This window comes from Lepidothrix coronata, unplaced genomic scaffold (assembly GCF_001604755.1).
Source record: "Lepidothrix coronata isolate B3197 unplaced genomic scaffold, Lepidothrix_coronata-1.0 Scaffold97, whole genome shotgun sequence".
Taxonomy (NCBI): Eukaryota; Metazoa; Chordata; class Aves; order Passeriformes; family Pipridae; genus Lepidothrix; species Lepidothrix coronata.
Genome location: NW_016690277.1, coordinates 1,620,253 through 1,634,227, shown reverse-complemented (window position 1 = coordinate 1,634,227; position 13,975 = coordinate 1,620,253). Strand labels below are relative to the sequence as shown.

The window sequence follows — 13,975 nt, the reverse complement described above, 5'->3', positions numbered from 1 at the left end:
TGCCATCACAAAAATGATCAATGCCACTAAGCAGCGCTATTGATTCAGTACTAATGAACATGACTGAGGTATTTTTCTTATTAGTGTCATTCAAAACAGTAAATTTCAGGAAATACTTTTAGATTAGTGTTTAATTTCAAGATATACAAGAAGTACATGAAGGGTACCAGAAGACAGGACACACTTAGGGGAATTAATTGAATTGTACATGGGCATCAACAGCACCAATTCCAGCTGCTGTTAAACAAAATGAAACAATGCAAAAGCAAATCCACTTTTTTCTGAAAATAAAAAAAAGAAATGAGGAGTAAGAAGGATCTTGTACCCTGTGAAAACATATTGATACTAATGATTATTATTATTATCACTGATTTAAATGAACAGTGGAAAAATCTGAAGAATTATAAAACCAGTATTTGTAGTGAAGGAATACATCAAATGAGCTGAAAAGCCTTTGACATGGGAAGATGCTACTTCTGCTGAGTTTTCAGAAGATTAGAGCATGCCAGTGGCCAAGAATGCAGATAATAATACTCCCTAGCAGGTGCCAGAAAGTTCAGCCTCCTCAGGGCAGGGAAGTCTGGACTCTGTGAAGAGCTGTGAGGACCAAAATTTGCTGTATAAACAGCAGCAGGCATAAATTCACAATTTTCTTTCTTGTCTTCAGGAATAAGCTACACTTAAAATTTTCTATGTTGCAACATTTTTTAATTGATGCAAACAGCAAAAGTATTGCTTGCTGGTCAAACATCAATTTATTTTCATATGAAAATGTAGCATGAATTTAAAACATAAACAATACTTATCTCTTTGCAATGAACAGTTTAACTAAGATGCAATGATTTATTCATCAATCATTTCATATCAATTACAGTAGCCACTAATATTTAATTAGTTTAGATAAAACTTTTTAACAAGTTCTCGTTTGCTCCATCATCTAGAACATTTTGTTAGATTAGACTTCCTCTTTTGAAAAGATCAGCATTTTCATAAAAGAAGAGAAATTATGACATCTGAATCTTAAATTGCAAGCCTAGTTTAAACTAAGCTCAAACATTTGAGATCTGCTGAATTTTCAGAGCATCACTGAATCAATACATGTTCAAACTTTGCTTAAACAGCAAGATTTCTGTAGAAGACACTTCCTACCATTCCAAATCCTGTCTTTAAGACCTAAGTGTAAATGAGGATCCTGTAACAAGAATGCTCCAGAAAACTGATATTTCAGAGCTCTATGATTTACCTTAAGCAGAAAGATTGCTAAAGAACTGTGGTACACGAGTTGGTGACACAGGCAAATATTCCAGGACCACACTGAGGTTGCTAAAACCGAGTTGAAATGCTTTACTGGGCCATATATGGGGTCTTACTTGCTAATACACTTCTTTTGCTCTTCATTTTTAGATAAAAACATGAAACAGGATGACAAGATTAATACAGCCAGAAGAGAGGCTTAGAAAAAGTGTGAGTGTGTGTGTTGTGGGAGGGGGAAGGCACTCCTGGAACACAGCCTGCCCTCTCTAACTGCCATCCAGAAGCACATATGAGGATGTCCAGCTCTTCAAAGCAACAAGAGCAGCGGATGGGAGACACCAGCAGAGGAAGAGAAGAATGGAATAAAACCCAGAAAACTGGGTAGAAGAGAGAGGCAGGTCTTGAGTTTATTACTCTTCCACAGCTTGCTTTACACTAGGCATCTGATGTAGGCAGAACCTGAAATAACTCTGCAGAAAACATGCACTTTGCAATTAGATTTGGTACCTCTATTCTACATAAGAACTAAGAGGTATTTTAATTCCATTACAAATACAACAATTGTATCTTTGTTAAATGACTAAACTTCACTGAAAGTTAGAGTACCATTTAAAAAAAAGAGAAACATATTGGGTGAGGTGCTTATGCTGTTTCCAGACACTTTACCCAGAATGGGTGAGTGAAAGAGCTGCATTAGTTTAGAAGAAATGTTATTACTAATCAGTCTGCTCCCAATAATTACAGCAGAGTGTGGCTCTGTTTTAGCAACAACAAGGTAGATCGCATTTTTTCCTTATAAAGGTGAAGTTCAAAATGTTTTGATAGACAGTAAAGGATTTTGATGTACTGCATTGGAGCTTTACTCACACATGCAAGGAAAAATTAACACTGTTGACTATTATGGGAGAAAGAAAACTAAATATTTACTAAACCTGTCAGTTTTGTGTGTTTGATGTCCCTCAGAAATTTACTAAAACTGGCAGTTTTGTTTTTGGGAATTGCCAGAAATATTGAAAGCCACACTAGCCCATGTACCCTCACAGCTGACTGCTCTTCTCCCAGCTGGGAATGTACAATACAAATCTTATAACCAGACACAGGAGAGAGGAACAGCAAAGACTACAGCACTATCTAGGAGAATTTTCTGACCGAACGGTGATATACACTCATCGTTAAACCTGAAAGACAATCTGTAAAATGAGTTTGTCGTGAGGGTGGCACAGGTGGTCCAGACAGTCAGTGCTTCTCCGGGAGTGTTTACCTCGGAGAGCATCCACACCCGACACCGCTCCGTCCTCGCCGTCCGCATCCTCCGTGCCCGCAGGACCGGGCTCCGCGGCTCGGGCTGTGCCCGCCATCTCCTGCCGGGAGCCCCTCAGAGGGAAGGGTGGGAGGCTCCTGCTCACCTGAGACCCGCGGTGCCCTGTGCGGGGCCTCCCCGCCCTTCCCCATCCCCGCCCGGCGGAGGAGCGCAGGTAGCGGTGCCCCGCAGCCGGGCGAGATGCACCAACCCTCCCCTCTCACCTCTCCCTGCCCGGGCGCGGGGGACGCGCATCATTTTAAACGGACACATTCCCCTTTCCTTCCCCGGCAGCGGGGCCCGCGGTCGGGCCCGCTCTGCCCCGGGTGACCCCGCTCCGCCGCCCCGTCCCGTCCCGGCGCTCACTCACCTCCGCCGCGGCGCGGCCCGGCCAGAGCAGGGCGAGCAGCAGCACCGGCGCCAGGCGGCCCGGGCAGCCCCCGCCGGCCATCCCCGCCTCGGCGCTGCCCGCGCGGCGTCCCGGGGCGCTCCGACTCTGCCCCCCGCCCGCCCTCCCGCGGGTTTTGGCCTGGGGGCTCCTGCTCCGCACCCGCCTCGGCGCTCGCAGCGCCCCGGGGTGGGGTGGGGACAGGGGCCGGGGCCGGCCAGGGCGGGGCTACCCCCTCCTCCCCTCTGCTCTTCCCCCCCGGCGCCTCCTGCCTCGGGCACCGCTGGCAGCCGCCGTCTGTCCGTCCGTCCGTCCTCAGCGGGCATGGAGTGAGCGAGGTGTCGGGGGCTGTCCCGCCTGGGAGCTGAGGTGAGCGCGGCGGGCGGGCAGCGCCGGGCGGCGGCACCTGGCGCTCCTGGGGACGGGGCTGGGCAGCGGCTGAGGGGCAGCTCCGGCCCGGGACAGCTGGAGTGTCCCAGGACAGCTGGAGGTGTCCCGGGGTTCGGGCTGGCTCCGTCCTCCGCCGCGAGGGCGCAGGTGGCGGGCGCGGGGCTACGCGGCAGGAGCTGGAGCGGGGATGGGGCCGGAGACCCGCCAGGGTCAGCCCCGGGCACGGCCCGAGCATGGTCACGGCTCGCCCGGAGCAGGGTCGGCTGTGAAGCCTCGGCGGGGAGAAGGGCTCGGAGAAAGCGGTGGGGAGCGAGGCGGTGCCGGGAAAGGCCGGCGGCAGCCGGGCCCGCAGCGCCATCCCGCTGCCGGGGCGCTCCGGGACGGGATGGGACGGGAGTGTTTTCCTTTCGCCTACGCTTTCCTCTCCCTCAGGCGTTTTCTTTATGAGGCAGCGGAGATCAAGAAGTCCCAGAAGGGACAAAATGCTGCCCCACTGCATAAATGGAAATCAACGAGAAGTATTTCTCTCTAGGCTTTCCGAGTACTTTAGCATGATATAAAGCTTTTGTGAATGGAATTGTGATTCGTAATGTGTTGGCAATGTGTGAAGTTTATTACATTTATGCTGTAGACATAAGATAACATCTCGGCAAATAAAGTGCTGTTCTAATGTGGTGAAAACTTATGCTGGCAGTTCCAGCCACAGCAACCTTACCTTGTCTGTAGCGTTCATGGATGCTGTTGAGGAAATCCCATGTTACAGCACTAGAAGTGATACAGAAAAAACAATAATATAATATGTGTATAGAAATCTAGGACCATGCATGAAATACAAATCTAAGGGCTTTCATAAAAGCTAAAAGAGCACTAAGGGCTTTGTAAAACAGCTTCTCTTACAGGCACTGCAGTGGAGCTGGATCTCCTTTCAGTAGACAGTATTGTCAGCCTCCTATGAAATCTGCTGTGAAAGCTAATTAGCAGAGGTTACTTTTCCCAAAAGTTTGATACTACCAGTGAGAACATATATCTGGAAGATGTTCGGTATCGAAGATCTTGTACATAGAACCATGTTAACAAATTGGCTCAGAAATATCCAGCATCTGTGACAGCAAGCTAGTATAGGCAGCAAGGTATAGAGAGAAAGGAGAAAAAACATCCTCTGTTTTCAAGCCAGATTGATGGTGACCATTTGGAGGAAATAGTATCTTCGTGATAAAACCACAAAATGACACATTTTGTCAGATTTCTAAACCTGTTGACTCTAATAGTGCTACATTTTTTACACAACAATATTGTATTAAAGTCAAAAAAGGTGTCTACAGTTGTTTATAAGCCATAAACACTTATAAATTATATACACCTAAATCTACCATTGGAATTTAACATTAGAAAAACTGGTGTTAGACAGAATGTAGCAGACAGTCATTTATTCAAAAGTAAAACCAAAAGGTGCAAGGTTCTGTGAGACAATGAGGTCAGTGACTGCAGTGGAGTGATCAGTCCTCAGAAATGATACTAATTTCAGTGCAGAATGAACAGCATGACTGCCACGGAGTAAAGCAGGTAGTACTCAAAAGGAGAGCTCCTGAATACTAGGCCAAACAATTATTGGAAGAAACAGAAAAAAGGAGGCAGACCACTGTTAGGGGCAATAAATGAACTCACAGAGAATACTGAGTGAATGAAATACTGCTCTAATGGATGCTGAGCCAATTTTCAAATGATGAAAACTCTGGAAATTTCAAAAAAAAAAAAAAAAAAAGAAGCAAGCTCAAAGCAAACATGGGAAAGTACTAACAAGGGAAAACATTTAAAAAGAATCCTCTTCAGTCCCAGAACCACCTGTTTCACTGACCTTGAGCACTGGCTGCTGAGCACTGTGGCACAGCTGAGTGGTAGTTGTGTGTGTTATAGTTACGAAACAACAAGTAATGTTGCATTGTGAGATTGTCACAAAAAAGCATATATGCCTCTGTGTGAATTTCTAGGACAGATACATGCCTTCAAAGTAACACTGAGCTGTAAAAAAGGTAAGATTCAGCTCCTGATGTTCTCTCTCCTTCTCATTGTTACCATAATTGACAGCATCCATCCAAAGAAAGTCTATGAAACCTTGATGCACACAGTGTTGCTGATGCTGTTGTTGTCCACAATATCTTCAGAGAGCTACAAACTCAGACAGACAGTCAAAACAGCTGTCCAGGCAGCCTTAATATCAGTTGGGCCAAAATGTACCCCTGCAGCTGCCTGTAGAAGTACTTTACAAAAAAACCAACAAAACCACCAGTACATGAATAGCCGAGGTCAACATTAGTACTACACAGCAATTGAAAGCCACAGATCATTAAAGTTTGGCTTCTTCCACAGTAATTGATATTTAATTATTATAGCTTTGCTTTTGTTTTGTCAGTTCTCTGTGGTAAAGTATAAGGAATATTTTTGTGAGAAACATTACATACAGTTCTATGACTTCAGTATAAAATGCAAAGTTTTACAGGGCACTGCAGATGAAAAAAATAGGGCTTAATGAAAAGGATGTAAAGAGTATGGAATATATCCATCATGAATGAGGCAGAAGTCCTATGGAAAATAGCATATATGTTCATGTACTTAAAATTACTATCCTAATCATATGCACAAAGGAACCACATTAAAACTGAGCAGGCAACCCCAAATTTTGTTTCCTGACTTCTGAATCCTTGACTGTGCAACTTCAGCGCTCTTATTACATGTGATGTGGGTTTCTTTGGATGTCATGAGAATACAATTAGGACTACTCTAATTTTTTGTATCAATAACTGTAGCTGTGTGTCTGCCTCAAACCATGCCTCATGTCCCATAGCCTTATTTTATGAGAGTCCCTAAGAATAAAATTGTCTTACTTCTTGTTTCTTATCTAGGAAGAAATATCTAGGTTATGTTATGGTGCCAGCTTTTCCCCTCTATCTTTTGAGAATTTTATGAGCTGAGGTTTGGTGATGCTTATATAAAGCCTATTCCTTTGGAGATATTGAATGTGCTACCCAGGGGGTATTTTATCTTCTTTTGAATTAGGTTAGTATTCTATTGGGGTAACTGTTGTGATTGCTTCAAAATATAAAGCATAAGATCCATTTGGCACATCAATCTAAATAACACTTTGTAGTCCTTATATTATTGCATTATCCACTGAACACTTCAACTTGTTTGGCAAATGATGGGGTTTAGATGGCCATAACAAAACAGCAAGCAGAGGGGTGCAAGTCTTCCACTCCTGCATTAAGTATTATTTCAAACTGTCAATGGCTTGGATCAAAATGGATTTTAATCTGAAAATGAAGTTTCACTGCTAATACAAAGCAAACATACCAAATATAATTTTCTTTTTAATTTTCAGAAGCTGTTTGGGTAATTAAGTAATGAGATGGATAGTGGGCAACAGGAACACATTTCTGCAAAGTCTAACACTTTATGACTGGCTTGGATTTTCCATTTGAGGCAATCTATTCCTGCACTATTATATTGCTTCACAATTTTGCTTATATTGTTTGTATGATTAATGTAAAAAATCAGTGAGGTAGGAATGCTATTGGAGTATTATTTTATTATTAGCGATGTTGTTATTTTTTCCTTTTCTTACCGATGGGGAACTGGGGCACAGAAAGAGACTAAGAATTTGGCAGATGAATGGAGTACTGTACAATACATGTAGGGTATGATCTTGCAGGATGGGTTGGCTGCCTTTAGGCTATTTATTCATCAGTCAGTGCACAGTAGCTTGCAAAGTCTCTTCTTCGTGCTGTGGGATTTGGATATACTGTCCATACACATAGGAGTCAATATTACTTAGAGATTAGTTCTGGTTAGAAAGATGCCACACTATCCAAATAGTAGAAAGCAAAACAGTGATGTTTCAGGAACTGTACACTCATTTGTTTAACAAAGCAAACACAGCTACTGGTTGAACAGCTATCAGAGAGCAGCCAGTTTGCTGCAGTTCACATCCTTGCTCCTTTCTCAGGAACTGATTGTCTTTGCTCCCTCAGGAGACTTCTCCAAAGGAAGCAAACCCCTGTCCACTCACTCCAGTCAGTGCTCAGTCTCCTCAAAATCACCTCCCTATATTTGAAAGTCTAGAGCACTGAAAAATAGAAGCCTGTAACAATCTGTGCTAACACAGGAGAAGCCCAGCCTCTTAAACCCTCAGTTTGAAATGACCAGTGTGAATCATTTGCCAGATGTGCCTTATTACAAAGGATTACGGCTTTTTGCTTATTTGGGGGATATAAAGATTTGCACGAGCCGGCCATTTCTCTGGATTTGTGAAGCCTGAGCTTACAAAAAGCTTGGAGCAGCATGTTTGCACCTAAAACAGCATATATGCAGTTGACCTAAACCATAGGTCACAGGTGCACTGTGTAGTTAATTTATGTATGCAAAATTTGACTCTGGGGGACTGTAGAGGCCACTGGTCAGTCCTGCACATAGGGCTTCCAGCTTCCTGGCAAAAGTTGTGGAAAAAATGTTCTAAAAATAAAGCTAAAAACCTCTAGGTAATGTTTCCAATGATTGTCATCTATCCATGCATATGGGTAGAACTCTTGAGCTAGAAATGCACATAGCTTATTTTGCATTCAGAGTAGTCCTCCCTTGCTCAGATGCTCACACAGACTGGTCCAGCCCAGTTTGCAAATGATACTGCTGCTAAATCTGGTCTTGAAACTATAGCAAATATTTTCTTGATTTTTTTTTTCAAGTTCATTAGGTTTTTTTACTGTAGATGGGTGTTGCATCTTTTGTTTTAATGCCTTTAACTAAAATGGTGACTATGGCAGCTTTTTAAGAAATAATGATGTAAGATGCTCTTCGTTCATTATTTTAAATACTGAATGAAGACTATCTCTTTTGTAGGCTGAAATGTTGTACCCTTTTTTATGTTGATCTGTAATTTTATATATAGTCCCCTTAAAATAATTGGATTGCTGGTAAAATAAAATGCATCCTGAATAGGAATAACATAATGTAATGCCAACACAGAGATGTGCAGTGTGACATATACAAATGATTAAGGCTTATTTTAGGTTATCCAGTAATTATTCATGTTTCTACTTTGGATGTCTATTTTAATATAAACAGGTTCAGAGTGAAAAACAACACCAGGATGGAACAGTGTTTATAGACCATCCACAAACAGAAGGAAAGAGAAGACCTGCCATTTAAAGACAAAAAAAAAAGTGCTGCATATACAGATCCTCAATCAGCGTGAATGGCATTAACAAAGGATTCATTTGAACGGATTAAGTGGCTTATTACAGCTGCCTGGTGAGTTTTACAGATCACTAAATTTTTTAACCAGATTCTCTGAGTTATATTCTTAGCTATCAATTTAACAGTAATAACAAATCAGAAGTTAAATCATTTGTAGCCTGTCATAAATTTGATAAGCCTAGATGACAATTTATTGTATTTGAGTTTGGTTGCTGGCCTGTAAGTTTATACCATTTAAATTTTAGGCTTTACACTTTTTAAATAGTAGGAAACAGGAACTATAATTTTGAGTCTATTTCAAGAGGAAAGAGATTCCTACATTATAGTAATGAACATGTTTGGAGAGGAAAAAGTAATGACCAACTCAAACCTGTAGGCCTGACCTCCCTCCAGTGTCTTTTTCACATTTATTTGGGTTGTACAAACCCAGGCTGCTTGTTATTCAGGTGTTCCCCAATGTAGCAGCCTTCTATCCCAGTCATCTCTCCAAGGTAGCTCTTCTTGCCTTTTTTCTTCATTATTTGTAACTGGCTTACCTCTAACAGTCTTTGCTGATTCGAGTACATAGTAGGAAACATCTGCCTGGCTTCAGGAGGCAGGGATTTTGCAATGACAAAGAATCTGGCAAACACATACCTGCCATGTATGACTGGAAAAAGGGAAGAGCATCATCAGATTTCTATTTCACATGTGTGAGGGCTTCAAGAGAACTTGGTGTCTTCTTAAATGAAAAATAACTCACCCCTAGCCAACTTTGATATGGGAAAAAATGTTTACAGAGACTGTCTGCAAATTAGGAAGGTGAGAAGCAAAAATGGGCTTAAATTAGTAACAATCACAGAACAAACCAATGCTATTATCTGCTACCTGGCTGAAGTGTTCCTGTGGAATTAAATCCTTTCTACACAAACTTACTTTTATACATTAAAGGATGAACCACTGGCATGTGTAAGACATTTACTGCTGTAGCTGGTCATCTGGCAGTCTTACATTGTTTAATTGGTCCTTTGTTTCTTATTTAGCAAGGGACAGTGTGAGCTTCTCTCTTCAGTTACTACTAACTGTTTGCATAAATAATTTGTTTCAGTAAAATCTGTGTATTTGAAAACAAGTAGCAGGCAACATAAGTGTAAAAAGTATACAGAGTAAATGTACATAAATGGCTAAAATATGTAAAAATTTTCAGTACTGAATTTGCAGTATATCTCAGTGCATATACAAGTTATATTACTTCCAGTTTGAATCTATAAATAATTAATAATCAGGGAGAGTAATCAGTTTGCTGGCACAGTTCTCAGTTCTCCAAAGAGCTGACCATATGGCTAACAAAGATAGAAGTTGATCTCAATAGGACTTTGGGAATTTTACTAAATGCCTATGTGTTTGCCAAGTTGAAGTAATTTTGAAATAGGCATCACTGCAGCCTGCAGTGAATATTATATTATAATACACAGCAGTCTACATGTTATGGGTGTATCTAATTTATCTTTTCATATAATGATTAAGCACCTTAGTTCTCATTAAAAATAATATTACTGTTAATACTAATTAAAAAAATACTTATTTGGGCTACCTTTTGATTTTAGTGTATTCTCTCCCTATTTTTTATTATATTTTCTCTCTCTCTTTTTTTTTTAATTGCAGAAATTATTTCAACTCTATAATCCATCGCTAGCAATGGTTGGCAGGGAGCTGGGCTTCCCCAGCAGCTGCTCTGGAATCATATTTTGAGTGAGGCTTTGCTCTCTACCTTCTCTTGTTCTCTCTCTCCCAGCAAAAGAAAACAGTAGCAGCAAACTCACTTTGGGGCAGATGCAGATCACCTCCATCTCCGCTCAGTCTTCATCTCATGGTGTCCATGGAGAAATCTGTCTGGAGTGGTTCCTCTCTGTCACCCTGTAATTATGGGGTTAGAAAGAGGTTACAAGAGGGAGTTACAAGGACTTTTACACGGCCTTACTCATGCCTGTCTGTCCTCAATCTCACAAAGATATGTACCATGTGCTGACCATCCCTTGATGGTGTGTACCCTTTATAAAAATACTATATAATCACCCCAAACAGGACTTAACCATGTGTACACACTTCTCACTTTCTAGAGGCTGAATTTTTGTGAAGGTTCGATGCTGCAAGTTTAGTTTTAATTTTGTTTTCTTCTTCTTTTAAATCAGGTGGCTGCTGATTGTTTTTGCAGCACAAGAAATCGCTGGGGTAAGTGACATTGATGTTTACTTTAGACAGGTGAGAGGTAGGATGGTGCAGTTCAAAGAAGTAACATTGTATACACCAAAATGACCTGTAGTTCTCTGGGAAAACTGTAATTTTCCTTTCAGTATTTCTGCAGTTCTAACTTTCCTTTCTGTGCCTGTTGCTCAGCTTAGCTATTTTGTAATTTTCTCCTCTGGATTCTCCTAGATTCTAATTCTGGAATCTTTAGATGCTTTTGGAAAGCTGCATGTATAAAAACCTCTCTTGTGCACTGTCTGTCTCCTTCCTCATAAAGTCTCTGATGGCTCTGCATTATGGCACATGTCTCTCTAGCTTTCAAGCTCTGCTCTGTATGTTAGCCTAGATCTTAAACTGGCTTCCCTGGTAATTTCCATCTCTCTGAAGCCAAAATTTTACATACAGTATATTTATTTGTCCTCTCTGTACTGGCCTTCATATTAACCTCATGTTTGTAATGCCATCACTGAAATTTCTTTCAAGTCCATTATATTTAACTCCTTCAAATATTTTAAAGCGCCTTTTTAAATTTTTTTTTAAATCCCAAAGTCATCCCTTTTTAGTTGAACTGTTGAAAGTGGAAATATTTTTTAAAAAATGGATGTGTTCAATTAGAACAAAGGGTAACAGCTTACATGTTATGGGAAACTTGCATTCCATTGACATTCCAGGAGAGGCAAGTTTTTAATAACTAGGTGAGAGACTAGTGTGGAGTAGATTAGTAATTTCATGGGAAATCCAGTGTGTGAAAGAGAATTAGCCTGTGAGAGAGACCATCATACCCTCTTGTTCTGAGGTTTGGGAGTTCCAGATATTCTAAAAATGTTTTAGATAGAAAGAACAGAATTTTTCCTCCTTATCTAATATTTGTCAGGGTTTTCTCCTTGAAATGTTGAAGTATGAACTTATAGTGTTCTGTCGGGTATTAAAACAAGTAACAAAACAATGTTGAGCTTGATAATAATGAAAATCCACACTGAGCAAATATTTTTGTTATCACTATTTATTTGTTTACCTACATTATTCTTAAATCTTTTAACCCTTGTTATCCTTTTTGAAAAGTCTTTGATAATTTACACAGTTTTGCTGAAAAAATAATGTTATTTAGTGACCATTCCAACCATCTATGTGAGCTTATAAGCACATATGGTGTGTGTAATTGGTATATGTTTGTTACTACATTTTGGGGAATAGAAAAGAATTATGAAATGGTGTTCACTTACTGCACAATAAATCTATTGAATTTACATTTTATTGTGTTTTAGTTTATCCTTGAATATGCTTTCTTTCCTCATTGCAATCTGATGAAACAAAGTAAGCACATCTTTGCTATTAAGAGGACAGTGACAGACACTTTTAATAAAAGAAATAAGTAATTTAATAGTTGGGGATCCATAGTTACACCATGCACATACTTCTTGTTTCATTTAATAGACAATAATTAAATACAAGGCTTTATTGCTGAGTGAGCTTCTTGCTCCTTCAGCTTGTTTTGCCTTTTGTAATTTCTTTATAGTTAAACAAACTCCTGACATAATGTGATGGGTTACAAATTTCACATTATTACAACTTAAATTCTGACTCTCTTAAAATTCCTTTCTAGGTGCAACCTGTCGCCTAAGTTGTATTTGGTTGTAATATTTAGCTTTATGTAATATAACTAATAGTTAATTTCTTTCAGCTTCTACAGCAACAGTAATAAGCTTTTATTTATTGCTTCTACCTTGACAGCATGTTTATGCTGATGAGAGGTCCAAGAAAGTTAGGAGGATTTTAAATATAATATTGATGTGTGCATTCTGTAAAGGAAGCATTAGATTAAGTCTCATATGTGTCAAGCTGAAGATCTACATAATATTCAGATGTTTGCTGCTATGCTGTTTCTACATCAGAAGGAAATTGCCCTGTGAGTACACAAGGATAGCCAAATTTTTTGTCTTGAAAATCATCTAATTAGCTAATATGTCCAGTTGACAATATTTGATGAAGCGATTGTTTTCTGTTGTGTATTGATAAATCCACAAACTTTTAATTTTTAGGGAGGATATGCATATATTGACCCATGTGGGGGACAGGATTGTTCAGTTTGTCGGTGCTTTCCAGAAAAAGGATCAAGGGTAAGTGATGATTAGAGCTAATGATAGTTACTGTTTTAAATACCATTCATTTTGTGCACATTGCTGTTCTTGAAAATCAGTAGTTGACATAAATCAATATTCAGACATAGACATCTGACTATAGCAAACTAGCATAATTCTCTGAATGGTATGAAGTACAGCTATCATCAAAGAAAGTTAAGATTGTTGTAAAGAAGTTTGTTTGTAATACCCATGATATCTTTTTATTCAGTTAAGGACTCTTTGAGATCAATCTAGTACTTAGACAGATGTAATTCCTAATATATGTTGTTTAGAAATCTCTGCTTGTTTTCTACTAAGAGGTTGGTTAAAAGAGAATGTCTATGCCATTCACTAGTTTTATGAGAACTTAATTATTTCTTATTTGGGCTAGGTGACTCTGGAAAAGCTTGCAGACTTTTTATTTTACTCACTTAATATACTAAGTATAAAAAAAATCCAAACTGTCTTTGTCTTCTAAAGAATTATAAAACATTGAATGAAGCCAAGGCATTTCCATATTATACACTAAAATTAGTAACCGTGCATGCTTCTGATTGTTAATTGAAATGTGGTCCAGTGATGACTAGTTAATCTTGGCTGTTCTTTCTCAAAATACACATCTACACAGTGATAGCAAACAATTCCAACATTTTATGAGAAAAAACCTTATATATATACATGTCCTGATCAGTGATCAACTGAAAAATTGTCAGTGATGGAAATTGTTTTCTATCAAAGTACTAATGTTCAAGTTTAGGTTTAGAAAGCTTGAACATGGTGGATCAATTTTAGAAGAGCTGCACACCCCATTTGTTTGTTGGCAACCTGTGTGGCCAGAAAAGCAAGACACACCTTTTCCTTCCTGTGCTTCTGCTGTTGGCTGCACACTTTGCTGTGTCATGATCACTGCCCTGGTGTCCTTGGATCCTATCCTAATCCTCCAGGATTATGTCTATATGAAAGTCCCCCATACGGTAGGGTTTTAATAATAGAGGCCTAGGGTGGGTATATCTCTGTAACATTGTGTTAACAAAAGGGCATCCCAGGAAA

The 13,975-nt window shown here is 39.9% G+C and overlaps 2 protein-coding genes across 4 annotated transcripts in view; one reads left to right on the top strand and one right to left on the bottom strand.

Annotated features, from left to right (window-relative positions):
• COL4A3 (collagen type IV alpha 3 chain) overlaps positions 1-13,975 on the bottom strand; it is a 75,040-nt gene that overhangs the window by 58,002 nt on the left and 3,063 nt on the right. The window contains exon 2 of the mRNA XM_017822383.1: positions 10,382-10,475. Coding sequence (XP_017677872.1) covers positions 10,382-10,408 — 27 coding nt within the window. The 5' untranslated portion in view covers positions 10,409-10,475. The remainder of the gene's footprint in view (positions 1-10,381; positions 10,476-13,975) is intronic.
• The window catches only part of COL4A4 (collagen type IV alpha 4 chain), a 67,537-nt gene continuing 56,771 nt past the window's right edge, over positions 3,210-13,975 (top strand). For all 3 annotated transcript variants that reach the window (XM_017822382.1, XM_017822381.1, XM_017822379.1), the window contains exons 1-4: positions 3,210-3,311; positions 8,448-8,633; positions 10,751-10,790; positions 12,845-12,922. In XM_017822382.1, coding sequence (XP_017677871.1) covers positions 8,578-8,633; positions 10,751-10,790; positions 12,845-12,922 — 174 coding nt within the window. In that variant the 5' untranslated portion in view covers positions 3,210-3,311; positions 8,448-8,577. The remainder of the gene's footprint in view (positions 3,312-8,447; positions 8,634-10,750; positions 10,791-12,844; positions 12,923-13,975) is intronic.